Source organism: Apaloderma vittatum, unplaced genomic scaffold (genome assembly GCF_000703405.1).
Source record: "Apaloderma vittatum isolate BGI_N311 unplaced genomic scaffold, ASM70340v1 scaffold3604, whole genome shotgun sequence".
Classification (NCBI taxonomy): Eukaryota; Metazoa; Chordata; class Aves; order Trogoniformes; family Trogonidae; genus Apaloderma; species Apaloderma vittatum.
In genome coordinates, this window is record NW_009711950.1 from 32,672 (window position 1) to 53,500 (window position 20,829).

Here is a 20,829-nt window from a genome sequence, read left to right on the forward strand (position 1 = left end):
ACTTAGAGTTGGTAAGAATGGGATCTGTGTTGCACTTCTGTTACTATTTAAATGTCTAAAGCTTTTCCCACACAACTGTTTATTTTTAACACATGGTCTGTTTTTCTTATAAACACCATTTTTAATAATTGTTTTCAACTTGCATGTGGTCAGTAATGGAAAGGATTTAAAAATAAAAATCACTGCCTTAAATCTTTCAGAGGAATTACCTAGAGATAAGCAGGCAGGCAGGCAACGTGCTGCTAACGGTGGTGTGCAGTGGATACTACACTAGACAGTATGGTTATTGGCTAATGGAACCAAATGTCTCCTTGATGAATGATTTCTAGCACGTCAGAGAAGCTTGATGATACAGAATTTCTGTGGGTTCTTGGCGCTAAAAGATTATTTTCCTTTTTCTCTGGAGTGTTTTGGATTTTTTCATACACATGGGTAGGCGTATCTTAATACCTACTGTGAAAGGATACAGTATGTGTGAAGATCAATACCAAAAAGGGAAAGTGCCATATGTTAAAATTTAAATTGCTCATATGTGTATTGGATTGTGGCTGGGGAGGTCTGAAGAATCTTCCTCGGGTTTTATGTTGTAGAAAAAGGGTAGGAAGATCTAAAGTAGTTAAATCGTTGTACAGAAAGACAGGATTGTCACACTGCTGATTATCTTGGCCAGCTCCACATGGTCTGTATGACAAAGGGAGAGTGTCTGCTTGCCCTTTGAGGTAATACAGCTGTTGTCATTCTTGCTTTGCTTCAGGGAGCTTGGAATCACCGGGTCTTAGGAGATGCTTCTGAGACATCTGTAGATCAGGTGGTTTTGTAGTTGACTTAATGCTGGTGTTTGCTTTAGGTTGTTGTGATGCGCTGTGTTAATGCGGTGAAATCCTGTAGGATCAGTAACTCTAGAAAGATTTTCTAATTATCATAATACCCATCTCGGCTGGACAAACAGATTCAGGCCTGTTGGTCTTGGAGTCTGGATAACAAAACCTTTTTCACTGTAGCAGTCATATGCTTTTCCATTTAAATGTGACTATTCAGTTTTCTTCCTTTGAAGTATCTGTTTATCTTGGCTTTAGGATGGAAGGAAAAAGCTTTAATGGAGAGTTTATTGTACCTAATAATTGGGAATCTCTCTCTTTCTTGTTTCGGAAACAAATTGAAGCCTTAAAAATGACATTCAGGGTTTGTAAGATTATTTCTCTGCGTGGGAAAGATTAATACGTCATCTACTATTTTAATGAAATAGTGAATTACTGTCATTTTTTCTTTGAGCATAGGAAGTAACATCTCAATTTTTCATCTTTATTTCTTAAATTAGTTTTTAACATCTAATTTTAGCTTATTTATTGTATGGAAGAACATTCTTCTTGTTGTGTCTGAAAAACGTTTCTTTGCAATCTTGTAGTGTTTTCTGCCCATCTTTCTCATACCATGGGGACGACCTCAGGAACTGAGTCACTTCTACTTACCCATTTGTTTGGGATCTTGTAATGTAACTGTTTGGTCCCATACATTGTGGTTGGCAGTGCGTTCATGGCAGGAAGACCAGGAGGTGCAATTCCAGCTCTGAAGCTGTAGTTAGCAGTTGCTGTGGCTGGAGTAAGTAGAGAAAGCAATCACACAGGATTTTAAGATCAGCTATGGAGAGGAGGAAGCAGGTAGCAATAGAAGCTGGAAATTGGCTGTTTTGGAGCAAGTGGTGGAGACTGGATGACCTACTGAGGAGAACATCGGAGATGACTCCTGTTGCATTCTGCTACTGTGAGGGCATCATTGGGTGGCAGGTTTCTTTGAAGGTAATGTTATTCAGAAGAATTCTATTGAGTTTGCTTGGCGAGATTTTGTCGCAGTGGGGCTGCGGGGATTACTTCTGTGAGAAACTGCCAGAAACTTCCCCTAGGTAAGATGGAGCCAAGGCCAGTCAGCTCTAAGTTGGATCTGTTACTGACCAAGGCCAGTCCCCTAGGTTACAGTGGTAGCGCCTCTGTGATACAGTATTTAAGAAGGTGAAAAAACTGCTGTGCAGCATCAGCCAGAAGAGCAGAGTGAGAATATGTGAGACAACTGTGAACACCAAGGTCAGTGAAGAAGGACGCGGAGCTCCAAGCACCAGAGCAGACATTTCCCTGCAGCCTGTGGTAAAGACCACGGTGAGGCATCTTGCCCTCTTGCAGCCCATGGAGATTAGTAGTGGAGCAGATGTCCACCTGCATCCTGTGGAGAACCCCACGCCAGAGCATGCAGATGTCTGAAGATGGCAATGACTCTGTGAGAAGCCCGCACTGGAGCAGGCTCCTGGCAGGCCATGAGAGCTCTTAGAGAGAGAAGCCCATGCTGGAGCAGGTTTGCTGGCAGGACTGGTGACCGTGTGGGTGACCCACGCTGGAACACTCAGTTCCTGAAGGACATCACCCCTTTCATGAGGAACTGTAACTTGTGGGAAGGGCTCAGGTTGGAGAAGTTTGTGGGGACTGTCTCCAGTGGAGGGACCCCACGCTGGAGCAGAGGAAGAGTGTGAGGAGTCCTCCCCTGGAGGAGGAGGAAGTGGCAGGAGCAACGTGTGATGAACTGACCGCAACCCCCACTCTCCATACCCCTGTGCTGCTTGGTGAGGAGGAGGTAGAGTAAATTGAGAGTAAAGTTGAGTGTGGGAGGAAACCATGCATATGAGTTAGTCTCCTCCTAGCCCAAGGCTTCCACTAACTGAACGTTTTGCAGTTAGGTAAATGCAGGCTTACTAATGTTAGATACATACATGCTTATAATTCCTTTTATTAGATGTAGTCCTCGTATTCTTCTCAGTTTTTCTGTCCTATGTCTAGCATCGATTTGTGTTTCTGAAGTTTGTATTTGTTGGAATACAGAGTTTCTTTTCCATATTATGAGAATCTTTTTTTAAGGTGAAGAGACAATGCCAAAGCTGAAACAAGAGTGGAAATAGAATGGGTTGAGACTTGATGAGGTACTGGGGACAGTCTTTGCTGTTGTAAAATGTGGAGATCTACTATGTTGAGCTGTCTGTATTTGCAAATGGGAAGGATGGAAAGCTGTAAGGTACTAAAATAACCCTGTGTAAGAGCAAAGTCATTCAAAGTTAAGCAAGTTATTTCACTTTGGAAAACAAAAGTTAAATTTGACTGTCTCAAAATCAAAGCTTTTTATTCTGTTTTGAAATCAGCGTGGAGTGCTGCTAAATCAAAACTGTCTCCCCTCCCCTGAGACAGAAAAAAGCAGAGCCACAAGTAAGATAGAGAATAATGCTATAGCTGCATGGCCTAGTGTCTGTCCTGTTAAGAGTTAATGAGTTTAGCACCTTTAAACAGAGTGGTTTTGATCAGTGCTTGAGCAGGGAATGTTTGGCAAGTTGTATCACTTTGAATCCTGCACAGGAGTTGCTGGTCCTGGTGTCTTCTGCTGCATCAGGTCTGTACAACAGCTGCTGTATCACAGCTATGACAGGAAGGGGTGAATCAAAGAGGCCTGTAACACTATGGGCTAACTCATAACTGCAATCATTCAGTTTTTCTAAACGTTTTCTCAGCTCTCTGATCAGTTTATCTTATCAGTTTATCTTATGTGCCTGTCTTGGCTGTAGAAGAACATAAAAATTTTTGAAGCTCTCAAAGCTTTATTTTAGATTTGATTTCCTGTGGAAGCAAATCTTTGAATATGTAAGCTGCAAGCTGCTTCTCACAAAAAAAAAAAATCAAGGTAGGAAAACTAGTCACAAATGAGAACAGAACATTTCTTTTCCTCTGAAGCATGGGAACATGAGGTTTTCAACTTGACACTCTTACATAGAGTGGGAAAGGAGGGAGCCAGTTTTCTATACAACTATATTGTACAGTTTTCCAGGGAGATGATGATCTTTTTTCTCTTAGCTGTTCCTCCAGTTTGCCTCCTTGAGCTCTTTTCCCGAGGGAGGAGTATTTGCATGAGTGCGTGTCTGTGGTGCTCTTGTTTTCGTTTTGGCTTTGAAGCACCGCTCTGCCTGTGCTGTGGAGCTCAGTTATACTGCTGGTGACTTTTCAAAGCAGAGCACTGCCTGGGGTTCCAGCAGTTCCCTAAAGCTGTGTATCATGGAGGTCTGTGTCACCTTCTCACTGATCTTATTTGCTGTCAAAGGGAATTAAAATTGTCTGTGGCTTCTACTGAAGCTTTGGCCTCTGTTTTAAATGCTGACTGTTAAAATGTCATTATTGTAACTTTCAGCAGGGCATTTAGCTGAATTTCCTTTCAAACCTTGCAACTATAGCTTTTTGCTTAATTCTACTCTAGTTTGTTTGTGTGGATGTTTATTTGCATCTTTCAGTTCAGTTTTCTTTCTTGCTTTTCAGTGTGCTCAACATATATATTTTTTTATTCAGTCTGTTTACTACAGCGTAGGGAGGCTGCAGGAAACACACCATACTTTGAAAATATAATAATGACAGTAAAAAATCTTGAAGTTCATAATAATACATTTTTACCATATAGTAGCTTGGACAATTGGAACTTGAATCTTTGTTGCTTATGAAGTCTTCAGATACTTTTTTCTGAAAGCTTTGGATACCTCAGGTATGAATTTATAAGTTTTTGCAATGAGTTTTTTGCAAGGTAAGTGTAAAAAAGAGATTTGTCACATGCATGTGTAATTTCCTACAGGCTGTAAAAAAGGAGAGAGGTTTTGAACATCCCATTTTTCATTTGGCTTTAGGAAGCATTTTGGAAGATTGCCGATTTGTTTAAAGAACAGCCTACTCAAAACCCATTGTTTTTATCTCCTGTCTGAGGACGCATTTCATCTTCATCTGGATGGTCCAAATCCAGATATAGATTAACTTTCTCCCTGACAGCTGGTATTCATATCTGATAGTAAATAACTGCTCGAAGTTGCATACTATTCTCATGTCTGTAAACTTACAAGTTACCTTATTTTGTAAAAACAATTCCTTACTGATGCTTGAGCAATGAAAAATGTCCATTCTTAAATTGTGATTAGATATTTTATGTAGGAAAGGAGGACAGTGTAGTTTCCTTGAGTTTCTCAGATCACATATAAATGTGTCCTGGTTTGAGCTAAAGAAATTCTAAGCCTAAATGAGTAATGGAGAAGGAAGTAGAATTTTCATACTTTTCCTTATGAAGACTTTCAGAAAGTATGACTCACAATATTAAACCTACTATAAACCTACTATTTTAAGAGACAATTTTCTCTAACATAGTCTTGACATTTTTACAGGCCTTTGGTAGTCTCAAGCGCTTCGTTTTTGTAGGTAAGTATATGGTATGTTTGGAACATTAACATCCATTTGTGGTAGTTTCTCACATTTAGTCACTATATCAACCCATAAGAATTTAACAGCTATGTAGTGATATTTCTGATGACAGCAGATGTTTTTGGACCTTTACAGATCATGAGCCAAGTTGAGGGACAACAGAAGAATCTTGTACAAGCCATTGAAGCTCTCCCAGGTTCTGGGCCCCTTTCTGCCTTGGATCAGGACTTGCTGCTTTTAAAAGCTACCTCTGCTGCCACCCTGAGCTGCCTTGGAGAATGCTTGTCTCTGTTACAGCAAAGCATGCATCAAGTGGGCCAGCATCATAACAGGACACTGTCATCAGGTGAGCACAAGCTTTCTTGGGTGTTAATTTATGTGCCTTGGGTTTTTTTTGGTACAGTGCTGAAATGACCAAATTTAAGTATTCCTTAGAGAGGCAAGTCGGGGTGAGCACCTTCTGTCTTCTACAGCCTCAAGCATCATCATTTTTTTCTTTTCCTAAAAAAAGATGCAAAATCTATTGAAATCAGAAGAGAGGAGGGGAAGAGATTGTCCCAAGTCTTCTCAGGGAAATAAGGTTCAAAGGACAACCAGGCAAAAGAATAGGAGGAGCATGGAGAACAAGTAGATAAGCCTGTATTCTTAATGACAGTGCAGAACCTGCTTGATTTTTTGTTTTGCTTTTTTTTTTGAGATTGAAATCACAAACAGATTTGTTTCATAGAAATACATGTACTATTGTGCAATGCTACAATGAAAATCACATTTCTAGTTTTTTTTGTTTTTTCTAGTATGCTGCTGAGGTAATTACATTCTAGTCCGTGATTTTCTTTCTATCTGGGAAGAGTTCTCCATGCTGCTATTTAAAATAAAATCGGTTGCAAATTGTTATGAGCCTCAAAAGTCAATGTGATTCAGCCTTGAGCTCTGCAGGCATGCACCTCTCATTCCCCATGTAGTTCACATTTCGTACTTTCACCCAGTTCTGCATCTCAGTCGGTAATGTTGGAAGTTGGACTGTTAGTTTTCTGAAAGGGTGAGCAATGTTTTTCCATATACAAATGATGCTGCCTCGTCTTAGAGCAGGAGCAGGGCTTGGTATAAGAGGAGAAGCAGCAGAGCTCTGGCTACAGGGTGGCTTTTTGCTTCTTCAGGTGATTCAACAGCATCCCCCCCAACCTGCCCTTACTTACAGCAGGTTTACTGCAAGGCATGATATGCCCTTAGGGCTGCTGAGACAGTGGGGTAGGAAGCCCTCTGAAGAATTCCCCTTGTGGGGTGACTAGAAATGTGAGAGAGACATCTGAGAAGTAGGCAAATGATGTTGAAAAACAGTGTAAAAACTTTGGTGCTATACTATAGTGTATTATAACTTTCCCACATCCAGATCCTCATGTATTTCATAAAAGAACATAAATAACCAAAAAAATTTCGTATTTTCTGTATTCTAGTTTTCTTGTACGAAATGCAAAAACACTTTGCACATGTCTAAATGGTAGTGATTAAACGAATTCTTTGAGAGAATTTGATTTCAAAAGAGAATAGTTTGGAACAAAGATAAAAAGCATCCTTAAAAGAAGAGTATTTTTCTAGTTTCCAAGTTTTTCATGTCCATGTGGTCTAAGTGTACTCTCATTGATGACTTGAGCTGTAAATGTCCTTGAATCCGTGTTCAGATAATCTTCTGTTAAATCAGTGTCTGTATTTTAACTTGATAATGATTTTTGAGAACCTGTGCACCAGAACAGAGAAAAGCAAGTATAACCTTAGCACATGCTGAATGAGAATCCCATGTTTTTTGAAAAAAAAGTGGAAAGCCATGACTGTAGAGTACTTAGTAAATTTTAATAAGTGTTTTTGTTTGTTCCTGCTAAGACTTTAAACTTGTACAAGAATCCTTTCAGCAATCAAAACTCTGCAGTACTGGTTTACAGCAGCATCTTTGGTGTAACTGTGAGAACTGGAATGTAAACAGTTAATGATTCAGTGTGTACATGTGCTCGGTCTTTGGTACGCAATTTAACAAAAAAAAGAAAAAAAAAGGAACTAAAAGCTACTGAAATATTTAAGCTGAAATATTCTCCCTGACTGAAAGAGTCAGTCAAACCATTTTTTTTTTCCCACTTCTTTTCCCCAGGCCTTGTTATGCAACCCATTTGCCTGAAAGGACCTGACCTACAAGTCTTGATTACTCATTTTCGTATGCATTTAATCTTGGCCAGGCGTACTTTGATAGACTTAACATTTCTGCTGAATCGATAGAGTTTCAGAGTTGTCAAAGTTGCATAAACTCATACCTAATCAGACTAATGTCTTTAAGTAATCCTCTAGCAAGCTTGAATTCTGAGAGATGATATATTTCATTTCGATTTTGTGTCCTTCAGGTGAGTATTTTGAATTTCATACCCAGAAGGTGCAACCAAAAGATGACCTTTGTTGAAAATTACTATTGTTAGTTTAAGAGCTGTATGTTCCTCTTATAGGAAATCTCAAACACCTTTCCTATGAGATGTGATGGCCCTGTGCAATTTATTGCCAAATGTTTCCATCCCAGTGCTGTCTCATTACCTGCTGCATAGATGCTAGTGGGCACTGTGGGGCAGGATCCACAGATAATTTTATTTTTTTTTTCTAGAAAGAGATGAGATAAGAATTTGATATTTTCTTGCTTCTAGGCTAGGGCTCATGAAAGCAGCCCAGTCAGGCAAAGCAGCACAGTCCTGCTCATGCAGAGTGTGAGAAATAATCAGTGGCTTAGCTTTGGTCATTTGAGCTTACCCTTGAGTTTACCTTCAGCATCAAAAGCTCTCACTCACTGTTATGCCGTAAAGAGAGAACTGCCCGAAAAGCAGATACGTATCTGCTTTCTCTGTACCTTTGCTCTGCTTGTGTCATTGAAGTCTTTATGGCTGATTACACAAGGATTGCTGACTTCTTTGCTTTGCACTGTAGGCCTTGCAAACCTACTGCTCCTAAAGCAAGGCCTTAAAGTAGCTGAGAGTTTCTGACCTAGTATTTATAGAATGCACTCATGAAGATTATAATTAAATGGTAACTATTTTAAACAGATTACAGGCCTTTATTCTTTTACACAGAAAAAAATGTTTCCTTTCTTTTGATGAAAAATATTTGTATCGTTTTGTTTACCAGTAATGTGAGTAGAAAGAAAACAGCTTGCCATTCAGTTTAGTGAAATCTTATTCAGAATCCAGGACTGCATAGGTCTTGAATTCAAATATTTTTATGGTATCCTTTTTCTTCTTCATTTTCATGTTTCTCACAAGTTGTCAGTCTTAGACCTCAAGCCTACAAGCAGACATGAAGATTAAACTGAAATCTTCAATCTTGTCTTGAAGGGTAGTCAATGCATGTTTTATTTCCACTCTAAAGCTTCGAGGAAGGGTTTTTATAATAGTCTTTTTTTATTTGCGCTTCATTTTGGAAATGCATCAACATGAACAGTCAGCGAAGCAAAATCCTGTCTGTATTTCCTCTTTTGAGTCAAAATAATGTCAAATAATTTCAAATTTATTTCTAGCTGTTGTTAAAGGTATGTGCTTTCATGACTGGCTAAATTCTTTGTAATTTTTTCTCCTTCATTGAAAAACCTGCCTGAGAAGGATATTATTAGCTGATAACATATATAGTGTGTGTTGAAGATGAGGACTTGCATCTATACAATCTTCTTTGGATTTAGAAATTTTGCTCTTGTTTGTAGGAGGGAGAAAACCGCCAAGGATTTTCTTATTGGCCAAGAATGTCACTGCTTAGGTACATGCACACTATTTGCTAAATCAGCATTGAGTGCCTCGTAACAGGCTTTAATTCATTTAGCGCACAGACAGGAAATATGTGCTTTTGAAAATGAAAATGTGGAGAAGAAATTTTTTGTCTTCATCAGAGCCTACTGACTGCTATGATTAGCATCCTTTCTTCCCAAGGTGCAAACAAAGCAAGCTTGAATGTTTGTTTTGAAGTAGCTTTACCAGCTTATGTTTTGTGGTTTTCTGGTTGATGATTTTTTTTTTTAATTTTACTGTAGTGATTTGGCAGACAGAATCCTGTCTTATAGTAGCACCCTGCACAGATAAATCTGTTCTTTTAGTCTGTGTTTCACATTAGCCATTAATTTACTGAATAAAGCATCTCCTTGATAGGAGTTCCCTCCTGTGTTTTTCTGTTTCTCACTTGCCCACTTTTCCAAACTATAAAATAGAATCTTTCTTTTTTTTTCTAAGGGTTTTTTTAAAAATAAAACCTAAACCCATCCTCACTGTGGATTTTCAGAAGTTCATTTGGATCTGCAAATGCTGTTTATTTTGGCTCCCATGGCAGAAAGTGGATTGAAGATGATTCTGGAGTTGTGGGGAATGTACCTGAACTTTGTTTTAGCAGATTCTCAGTTGTCTCCCTTTTAGGGAAAATAAATGGACAGGAAAGACAAAAAATCTAGATGCTTTCAATTTGGTGACAGATGACAACTACGGCATTCTCCTGTAGCTGAAATAGCAGGAGGAGAGAAAAATAAGCAGAGGAGTCCTCTTTCTTGTGTAATGCCTCCCCCCTTTCTTTGTGGGCAGGGAAAGGTGAGGAAAGAAGATGAGGAGAGCATATTGCCTGTTACTGGTGTAACTAACTAGATCTGGTGTGGTCTGTCAGGTCTCCCTTAAATGCATCATCACTAGACTTGCTTCTGTGGAGAGTAACCAAAACGAGTTGCTGTTCTGTCTAAATGCTAATACATTATTCCTTACATATTCCTATTTCTTTGGAAGCCCCCACCCAGCATTAGCAAATGCAATGTTGTCTTTATAATCTGAAGACAGATGTGCAGCTGCTAGTTACTGTTGCTGGTTGAGCCTGCTGCAGGATTCAGCAGAGAAATAAAGCTGTTGCTTCCATCCCTGGCTGGGGAAGGAATCCAAATCTAATCCTGGTCTCTCCTTGAGGTCTACTGTTGAGGGAATTACAGTTACAGTGTATTGTGTTTTATCAATAGATGTTAGCTTACAGCTGTGCCAGGAAAAAAATAAAAATAAGTGGTTTGGTTTTTTATTTATTCTATAAACCAAGACCAGAGGACTTAAAAATGGAGCAATTTTTGTTATAGAATTGAACCAGGTGTTAAGCATATTTAGTGCATCAATTATCACATAAAAATGTAGTTTGGAGGTATATCAGGTACCTAGGAAATCAGAACCACCAAAAAAAATTATCAACCTTGTTTAAGTGAAAAAAATCACCTGTAAACCTTCTCTTTGGGAAGAATTTCCCTCCCTCCTGCTGTGTGCACCTGTGAAAAGGAATCACATTTATCCTTATGGCATTTTTGTAAGATACAGCCTGTTGTGCCATTTGAAATAGAGGGTTTTCGTGAACTACAGCATTACTACAGGGAAAAGAGAGTAGATTATGTCTGGATGCTGTACTTCTGTGGAGAAATGGTCTCCTGTGCCTTGGTGGATTTTTCTGCTGTGTGTTCATCACAGTGGAAATCAGTGTTGGGGGGAAAGTGGGAAAGGAAGCTCATTTGTGAGTATTTTCCGTAAGAGCTCTCATCTTATGTGACGTATTCACTGAATTTTCAGAGGAATCAGGCTTGGCTTTTCACTTCTGAAACCACAGAACCAGCACCGTACAGGTAGAGGTGATCTGGCTGATTTTACTAGTTGTGTATTTGGTATGTCCTTTCTGTTATTTGCATAGTTTACTGCAGAAACAGATGTTTTGTTTTAATTAGCGTAGTGCTTTGCATAGTCTTAAAGCAAATAGTAAAGTAGCTGTGTAGCTGTGAATGCTTTTATATAATTTGTGACTGCCTTTCTGCAGAATTTCTTGAAAATTATCAATTTTTTTTCCCCCTGTTGGTTACTCAGATCTTTGAAAATCATTTTATATTTAACTCCTTTTACCCTCTTAAGCAAAACATGGTGTCACAAATTTGTGCTAAGCAAGTAGACCTGAAAGTTTGTAATATTATCATAATTTAGTGCCATTTTAGTGAGAGGGATGTTCTGTAATTACTTTACCTTTAGAATTTGCTAAGAGGTCAGGTGTAGGATTTGTGGCCCATTTTTTAATAATTTAGGTGTTAATATAATAATACACAGAATTATTACACCTGATCAGACCATTTACTTTAATTAGGAGGCAGCCTCTGGTAACCCCTGGTGATATGAGAGGATAAATTGCATGTTCTTTAATGTACTTTGCGTTGATTTGGGTCATCTTAAGAATTTGTCAGTGATAAGAGGAGATCCTCCCCATGGCACTAATTGTATTTTCATATACAAATTATGGTAATGACTTGAGAGCTGTGATTTTCTTATCCATATCTCTGCATTTTATAGGAGTGTTTAATTAATAGCTGAAATTTAAGCCCTGTGCTGTGGCCTACTGGTTTGAATGTTGATAGTATGTTTTAGAGCAGCAATGGAGGAACAACTTAAGTCACCTTAGCTGATTATTCTTTCTGTCTTGGCATCCTTAAATACCATTCCATTCTGGAAATCAGGTGCCTCCCAGAAATAAGGCTTGTTCTGATGCCTGGTTGTGTTTAATTCATATTTAGTTTGTATCTTTCTAATGATACGCTCTTCTGAACTGTGGTCTTGGGACCAGTAAAGCATTTTAGCATTTAATCTAGAAAGAGCTTTTAAAAGTACAGACAGAAATAATATACAGCTGCTAAACTTAAAACTCTGATTTCAGGCAGAAGAAATCACAGAATCATAGAATCATAGAATGGCCTAGGCTGGAAGGGACCTTAGAGATCATCTAATCCAACCTCCCTGTCATGGGCAGGGACACCTCTCAACTAGATCAGGCTACTCAAGGCTCCGTCCAACTTGGCCTTGAACACCTCCAGGGTGTTCATAGAAGAATCGTAGAAGTATTTAAGTTGGAAAAGACCTTTAAGATCATCGAGTCCAACTGTTAACCTAGTGATGCCAAGTCCACCACTAAACCATGTCCTTAAGCACCGCATCTACACCTTTTAAATACCACCAGGCATAGTGACTGAACTGCTTACCTGGGCAGCCTATTCGAATGCTTAACAAGCCTTCTATTGAAGAATGTTTTTCTTTATGTCCAATCTAAACCTCACTGGTGCAACCTGAGGCCATTTCCTCCTGTCCTATTGCTTGGAAGAAGAGACCAACACCCACTGCGCTACAACCTCCTTTCAGGTAGTTGTAGAGAGCAATAAGGTCTCAGCCTCCTACGGGCTAAACAACCCCAGTTCCCTCAGCTGCTCCTTGACTTGATCTCGAGACCCTTCACCATTTTCATTGCTCTTCCTTGGACACGTTTCAACATCTCAATGTCTTGTAGTGAGGAGCCCGAAACTGAACACAGGATTCAAGGTGTGCCCTCACCAATGCTGAGTACAGGGAGACAATCACTGTCCTGGTCCTGCCCTTTGTTTGTTGCCAAATGTATTTACAGAAACATTTCTTATTGTCTTTTATAGCAATGGTTTAATCAATTTCTAGTTGGGCTTTGGCCATTCTAATATTCTCCTTGCGTAACCTTACAGCATCCTAGTTGTCATCCTGAGTTGCTTGCTCCTTCCTCCAACGGCCATGACCTATTTTTATTTTTTATTTTTATTTTTTATTTTTACTTTTTATTATTTTTCGTTTTTTTTCCTTCTGAGTTCTAGCCAAATCTTTGTTCAGGCCAGTGGTCTTCCTTGCTGGCTTGTCTTTTGACAAATGGGGACAGCCTTCTCCTGCGCATTTAATATTTCCTTCTTGAAGCATGCCCATCCTTCCCAGACTGCTTTGCCCTTCAGGACTGCCTCCCAAGGGACTCTGCAAAACTAAACAGAGCAAAGTCTGCCCAAAGTCTAAGGTGGAAGTTCTGATGATCCCCCCTCCTTATTTCTCCAGGAATTCAAAACTCGTTTTGTGATAGCTGTGCCCAAGACAGCCTCCAACATTCACATCACCCCAAAGTCCCTCTGTTCACAAACAGAGTGTCCAGCTGGGCACCTTCCCTGGTTGGTTCCCCTACCAGCTGTGTCAGGCAGTTCTCTTCTGCACACTCCAGCAGCCTCCTAGGCTGTGGCTGTTTCCTCTCTGCTGTACTGTATTTCCAGCAGATATCTGATATGTTAAGTTCCCCACGAGAGCAAGGGTGAGCAATAGTGAAACTTCTCCGAGTTGCTTCTACAATATTTCGTGTGCCTCTTTGTCCTGTTTGGGTGGCCTATAACAGACTTACCATGATCTCAGCTTTGTTGCCCTTTCCCATGATTGCTACCCATGACCACTCAACCCTATTGTCATCATTAAGCTCTAGACAATCAAAACACTCCTTAACAAGCAGGATTACCTAATGTCCTGGAGTATTTGCTTGGATAACTTCAGAACTATGAAAATAGTGGATAGAGAATACTTCATTATTAAGGTGTGCCAGATTGTATGATCTTGCTGTATGATTCTTTCTGGTGTTAGGAGTAATGTTTTAAAATCTTTCTTCATTAGCTGTTTGAAAAAGAAATATTTATCACAGATAAATCTGCCTAGAAGATGCTAGAGGTTTTTTTGGTAACTGAAGCAAAACTGTGCATGGAGGCAGGGAAGAGGTAGCAGTTCATTTATATCAGTAGAATGATGAGTTGAATGAAAGAAATCACTAATCTGCCTCTTCTAAGTTGACTCCCATTTTCTGCTTCAGAAGGTATCCTGGGGTGGCCTGGGCCCAAGTCACACTCCACAGAGCAACTGAAAAATGGTGCCCTCAGCTCCTTATCATCTGCTAGTGCCAACATTACATGGGCAATAGTCCCATCTGCAGCCCAGGATGGACAGGCACTACAACCAAGTACAGAGGTAAGCCTGTTAAATCTCTCTGGCCCTTTTTTGTTGTACCTGAGACTTGAGATTGGTTAGATGCAAACCATGTCTGATCATTAATTATTATTGTACTTTTTTTCTTTATAGTATCCTCTTTGTTTGAAATTTGTTGTGAAAATGCTAAGTTTCATGCAAAAGTGCACTCTGAAACCTAGAAAAATACTTTGTGCTGTGTGCTTTTGCTTCTCTGAGGTACTTTGTACAGTGAGCTATGGCAAGCATACAGTCTCTTTTCTAGACATAAAAGCCATTAACACTCAGTACCCATTTGTCTGTCAGTACAGAACGTTTCTGGTGACAGAAAAAGCTGTTTATTTTTTATGCTGGTTTGAGATAGATGGGAGACACTAGGACCACATTTGCTTGCTGCTTGTTCTTCTATGTTGCTGCCTGCTCTTGGGTGTCTCTTCAGTATAGCTGGCTGTTCTTTGAGTTGGAAAACTAAATTGTTTTCTGGCCCCTTTTCCTGTTAAGTCTTTATGGGCAGAACTTGTCCACATCATCCTGCACCAGCCTGTTGATTTGTGCTTTTGTGGCATTTACTTGGTAAAGGGCAGTTCTGAAGCATCGACACTTTGAGGAGGCTCACAGCTGCGTATCAGGCATCTCAGGCACTGAAAGTCTCTCACCACGACAAACTTCTTCCTTCTGCTGTCTGCTTCGTTACCAGTGCTGCCCACCAGGAAAACACTTCACTCTGAGACCCCACAGATTGTAGGGCACCTGGAGCACATGAGACCTGGAGAACTGAGAAGAAGTTTTTGGGAGAGCTGAAGAAACCCTTTTCTACTAGTGAATGCTCTTTGGCAATCGGAATGGCTTAAATTAAATTACAGCACCTTTAACAAAATGTGTAATGGCCGGGACATCAATAAAGCTGTTTGTTTCTCCAGTTCTTTTGTAGTATCTTGAATTGAATATGGTTCAAAAAATCTAAGGATAAACCAGATTTTTATTTTTAATATTATATGTTACTTTGGTCCTCTTCCAGATCTGGCCTTAGAAAGTGATTTCAAATCCTGTTACTCTTAGTGTCCGTTAATCACTGTTTACTGTTTAAATTACCTGAAATGATTTTATTGGGAAATTGTGTTATTTCTTTTCAGATAAGGCAACTGTAGTTCTTATAATGTGTTTTTAAGACATGAGGCTATGACACTGGCTTGGGAGTTACTACTTTACTCACAGATACACCACAATTTGTTTCCTTAGTTTTTTTTTAGATGCTTTTATTCTCGACTGCATGATGAAGTCAAATAGAATGCGGAAGCATGGGCTTTGCAGCAAGAGTATATAAAGCAGCAGCTGATTTAACTCGTCTCAGGGTATCATTTTGCAGTTGAGTTGAGCTATTTCTTTTTTTTTTTTTAAAGTCCAATCTCCTCCCCTTTGCTTGCTGATGAGAAATAACTGAGTTGTGTGTGGAGCCTGAGGCACTGCTTTGCTTGTGGAACTCATGATTTATTGAGAAGGGAGTACACTCAAAGAGATGGATATAAACAAGGGAGCCCAGCACTGTTTGCAGTACAGAATCCTCAGTGCTTTGCGGGCAGTCTTCCTGAAATCAGCAGCCTACATTTGGAGGTCTGAGGCTAATAGCCTTTTAAAAAAAGAAGAAAAAAAGGGGAGGAAAAAAAAAAGAGTGAGATTTTTAAGTTATAGAAAGCTCAGCTAAAGATGGGTATTTTGCCAGAAGTAGTAAGTGGAAGTTTGTGGATTGGTGGAGCAACAAGAAACAGCTGGATTCGTGTAATTTTTGTTATGGTAGTGCAGTTTATTAAGCAGAAATTTGATTCTACCCTGAAGAAAGTGGCTGAATCAGGATTCATTCCTGGAAACTACTTCTAAACTTGCATCTTCAGTTTCCACGCTGAGTCCTTGTATGCTTTGTGTTGTCTGAGATTGATACTGTTGCCTTGCAATTTGAACTGCTTAATTGTAGCTGATACATTTTTCCGTTTTGATCAGGATGTCAGGGACCTATAGGAAGGCTGAAGCACGAAATGTGAAATGTTGATAGAGGTGAACAGTTGCATCTAACATAAGTTGGAGCTTTTGTGTTTTCATATTAATCTTCAGATCAAGGAAGCTGTCGTTTGCCCTGTTACAGGGACTGCACCTCTCGGCTGCTGTGATCACACCCTATTCAGAGAGAGGAGGGGAAATTTTCCCTTAGTGCTGCAGATTCTGCCCAGCTGTCCAAGCTGAGCAAACTGTCAAGCAGGAACCTGGAGCTTCTTGTTGTGGCTAGAGAAAGGAGTTGAACAATAACTGTGGCCCTGCTAAGGAGCCAGGTGGCCACCCAGGAGATGTCTGACATCCCCCAAAGTTAGCAAAGGTGTTTGACTTAACATGCTTTAACAATTCGGTGTGTGGGATTTAAGCGTATTTTTAAGTATATTCTGGCCCGTTGTGTGTCCAAGCCAGGAGCCCAAATGTGGTACGGAGTTGCCAGTTCATTTTCAAAGGTATAAAAACACTGACTATGCTGATTACTTAGTATGTGTAATTATGTATCAAAGCAACTGCAAATCATTTCACTCCACTTGCTTCATCACCCAGATACATTGGTGTTAGTAACTGTGGTGGCATCAGCAGAGAATGAGAAAATGCATCTACATGTCATTGTTTGACCAATTTTTGACATTGAAGACCCCGATTTCTTTTTCTTTTATCTGGTAGCTTCTTTTAGATGTAGATGAAAAGAGGAATCCGCAATTATCATTCAAATGCAGCTTACTTCTCTTAATGATTTTCTTTTGGAAAAAAACCCCAAACTAGGCACTGGTTGATCCTAATTTCTGAAGAAGCTGGTAGCGTATAAATGGTCCTCAGCTTTTCAAAATATACCTGCCAAAAGAACTGAGTCTTGCTTTTACAGAAGTCATGAGAAGAGAGTGCTGATTCTTCTTATGAGTGCTATCAAAATTAATTCCAATTTCTTCTTTGACTGGGCCTAGATTTTTGGGAAAAGAAGAAAACAACTCTAATTTTTGTGATGTAACTTCTGTCTGTTAGTCAGAAGCTATACCCCAAAGGAATGGGAGAGAGCTTTTTGGCTAACGCTCAGCGTGATATAGTAGATGTACCGACCAAACAAATTGTGAATTGACCTGTAGTCTGAAATAAAAAAAGCCATTAAATTACTACCCTTGAGGAACAACCGACTCAGCTGCTTATGTTATAGAATGTTATTTATAAGGAAAAGATAATTTTAGATATGTGGATCAGCAGTGATTTTAAAAAGAAAACAGAGATGTTTGTCGAGGGGAGGGTGACTGCTGGGGAATCTTTCCCGTGCAGCTGGCTGCTGGTGGCAGCACTTTTTTGGCAACATGACCAAGTGCCTGACTGTGTTCAGTGGTAACTGTGTTAATTCTCAGCACAACGTGTAAACACTTTGTAGCAGTGTTTTAAGCAACACCATTCAGAATCTAATTCCTTGTTCTCTGCTGTGTTTTTTATATGTTTATGAAGAAGCATGGATCTTTATAATTCTCCTCTGAAGGAATGAGGTTCCCCTGATGTAATTTTTGTTGCATACTTAGGCATTCTTGACAGATATATTAAGTTCTGGAGTTGAGTTTTGATGCCATAGGTAACTAAAGTGAAACCTTTGGTTTCAGTCTGTGGCTCTGTCAGGGTTTTCAGGAGTGCAGAGTCCTTCCCCTGCTGAAATAATGGAGCAAATAAAGATTCTTCTCCTCACATAGTCTGTTGGTATTGCATTGCTTTTGTTACCTAGGGTGTTTCTTGCTACCAAATGCATGGATATTATTTGAGGTACTGCTTAAACTCGTTCAGAAAATACAAGATTTTGTGACAGAGATTATTTTCTTGTGTATTCCTTGCCTGTTTTAGGGTGTCTTTGATGTTGCTGTTTCGTCTTCCCAGATGAGTTTTCTGTTAGCATTGTGATATAGGGTGGCATGAAGTTAAAGCCTGTTATCTTCACTGGAAGAAGTGTAGCCCCTAACAGTGAAATGCTGGATCAAGCATGTTTGTCTTTTGTTTTCCATACTCTTTTGATATAAGCCTCCAAGTTTTAGTTAGTTTCCTTTTTTGGATTTTTTTTTCGGTCTGTCCACCTGAAACATCAGATGGAAGCGCATAAAGGCTAAGCTGAACAGAACAATTCTTCATCTGATGTGAGTTGATGTAAAATACTTTTGTGCATCCTGTAACGAATCACTTTTGACTTTTTGGCTCAAGCTATGTTATTATTTCAAAGTACTATTTAGGGTTTTTCCCTTAAAGCAGAACAGGACAAATCTGGTATGGAATATGCCAGAGTACACTCTTCAGAGCTGTGAGGTGAACTTGGTCTGTGTCCAGTCTGCAGTAAATGGGACCCTGGTTCCTTCATTTAAGGGTTTATAATTCTGAAACTCCTTTCAAGAAATGCTGAAATGGACTAGTTTTAAAAGATTGAGTAACACAGTAAATTCAATTGTAGTAAACTTGGTGCCTAAGTAGAAAAAAGGTGTGAATCACTTTCATGTGTGAGCTATGGTTCCAGTTTAACTGATTGTCATTTTGGTTGTTAGAATTCCCTTTCTGAGCTGACAAAATATAACTGCAGGCCAAAGGCGTGCCCTGGCAGCCAAATACAAATGGCAAACAGGCTGTTCTTACATGGGACCTGAGAGGAAAGGAAAAATTTTCTTTTGATCTAACAGTTTATTTAAGAATTATTGCAAAAAACCATGCTGTATCTACATCTGCTATTTAGCTCTCATCATGTGGTGGGTTTTTTCTTTGTTTTTTTTTTATGCCTTAAAATGCCGTGCCAGCTGATTACTTCCATCCTGTGGATCTGATATCTGTGCAGTCTCTCTGCTTTCCTGTCCCTAACTTTACCTTGCTTGTGCGCATGAGAAACTGTACACATGCTCCATACTGAAGTGTCTTATTAATAGGATTGAAGTTTTAGCTCTGCAGGATTGAGGCTTTAGCTCTGATTATCTAACTGCTGCTAAACCAGGTTTTAATTGTGATAGTGATTTGCAAGGGCAGTCAAGTTCAGGTTATTAAAGATATTTTGGTCCCCTAAATGATCTGAACCTTGATGTTTTCAGCTGTAAGAAGGAACTGCATTATTTACAGGAAGGTACTTAATTGTTTCTTTCTTACAGTTAAAAGATTATGTGGTTTTGTCCAGTCTCTTCAGGTGATAGTTACTTTCAAGCTGAAGTTGTCTTCTATCTCTTGGTTAGTATACATCCTAATATGATGGTCCTTCAGCATTTACAGAAGATGTGATAGCCTTCAGAGCTATTACAGAGTGTGTTAGAGATGCTAAGAAATTATATTAAAAGTGCTCTGTCAATTTTAGAAACTAAGCTAGATACAACAAATGATTTCTAATTCAATGTTACCTTTTCTTTATATATCCGTGTCTCAGCAGTCTTGCCCAGGACTGTGGGTTGTGTCCTTGTGGAAACTGTTCCTAGCCTTGCCTGGTTCCTTCTTGTACTTGACATAAATCTGATGTAATTGGTGATGGGAGATCAGCTTAGCCATGAACGTACAGTGCTAGCCACAAGTGTGGTAATGGAGAGAGAACAGATCAGGGTGGAAAAGTAAAATTTGGAATATTACAGAGTCCCTCTTCACTGTTTAGTACAGACATCACAGAGTTTCTGACTGTGTTCTGCTTTTTGCCTTCTGCATGATTAAGTACGTTTTGGGCTGAAGAGCACAGTAAATGGCCTGTAATGACTTGGACAGACAAATTAATCTTGAGGCAAAGATGGTACCAGTTAATCCATTCACTAGCAGACCATCTAAAAAATGAAATCTGAGATAATCAACTGAAGGTGCATTATTTCAGGATAATTAAGAGAAGGTATATTTAAGGATTAAGTGTACAATTATGCTAAAAGTAGAATTAAATGGCCATAAGCCTGCTACAGCAGCACTGACAATGACTAAGATAATCTAGCTTTTTTTTTTCTTTGGCTAGCTTTCTGGAATAGTTACTATATCAGCAAACAATCTCTAGTAAAACTGTTTATGCAAATAATTAATTAAAATTTAGCCCCAGCCAAAGCCATTGTATTTTCTTGAGTCACTCCCACCTTCAAAATGTATATATTCCAGCTGCTATCTATATATTTGAGAGTAACAGTCTTAAAATAAAAATATGAAGCTTTAATATGGAATTTACATCTAATTTGAATAAACATGAGGCCCTGATTCATGTGGCATTCTATAATTACTAGTGAAATTCAGTGAAAAGTAATAATTGGAATGTAAAGAGCTTGGGTTCCCTTGCAGTTCAGCTTAAAAATTGAGTTAAAATGGATCAATTGTTTACTCTGTTCATTATGAAACCTGTGCCCTCTGCAAAATGAACTCTGAAGCCAATATTAATTTTATTTCAGGATTGTGTTCTAATTGATTTGTTGTGTTCCCATTGATTTGCTTTGCGCTGTCAGTTTTATTTCTTAGAATGTTTATCTATGTGGGTTTTACAGTACTGCTCATTAGTAAGCTCACCCATCTCATTAAAACTGTCAATAAGGTAGCTAGACTGTAGTAAGTAGGGCTGAACTCTTCTACAGTGAGTATTTGTCTCGGGTTGGAATTGCTTTATTTTGCTCAGTGAAGCATCATCCCAACTGCCTTCAGCTGTTACATCTGGTCTTGCTAGGAAAAAACTCCAGCATTTTCAGGTTGTAGTGATGAATTCTAGTGGTTCT

General features: G+C 39.2%; 1 protein-coding gene across 1 annotated transcript in view; it reads left to right on the forward strand.

Moving 5' to 3' along the window:
- Positions 1-20,829, forward strand: part of OSBPL10 (oxysterol binding protein-like 10) — a gene marked incomplete at its 5' end in the record, with an annotated part of 77,338 nt that overhangs the window by 24,794 nt on the left and 31,715 nt on the right. Inside the window, 2 exons of the mRNA XM_009867797.1 lie at positions 5,394-5,604; positions 13,947-14,101. Coding sequence (XP_009866099.1) covers positions 5,394-5,604; positions 13,947-14,101 — 366 coding nt within the window. The remainder of the gene's footprint in view (positions 1-5,393; positions 5,605-13,946; positions 14,102-20,829) is intronic.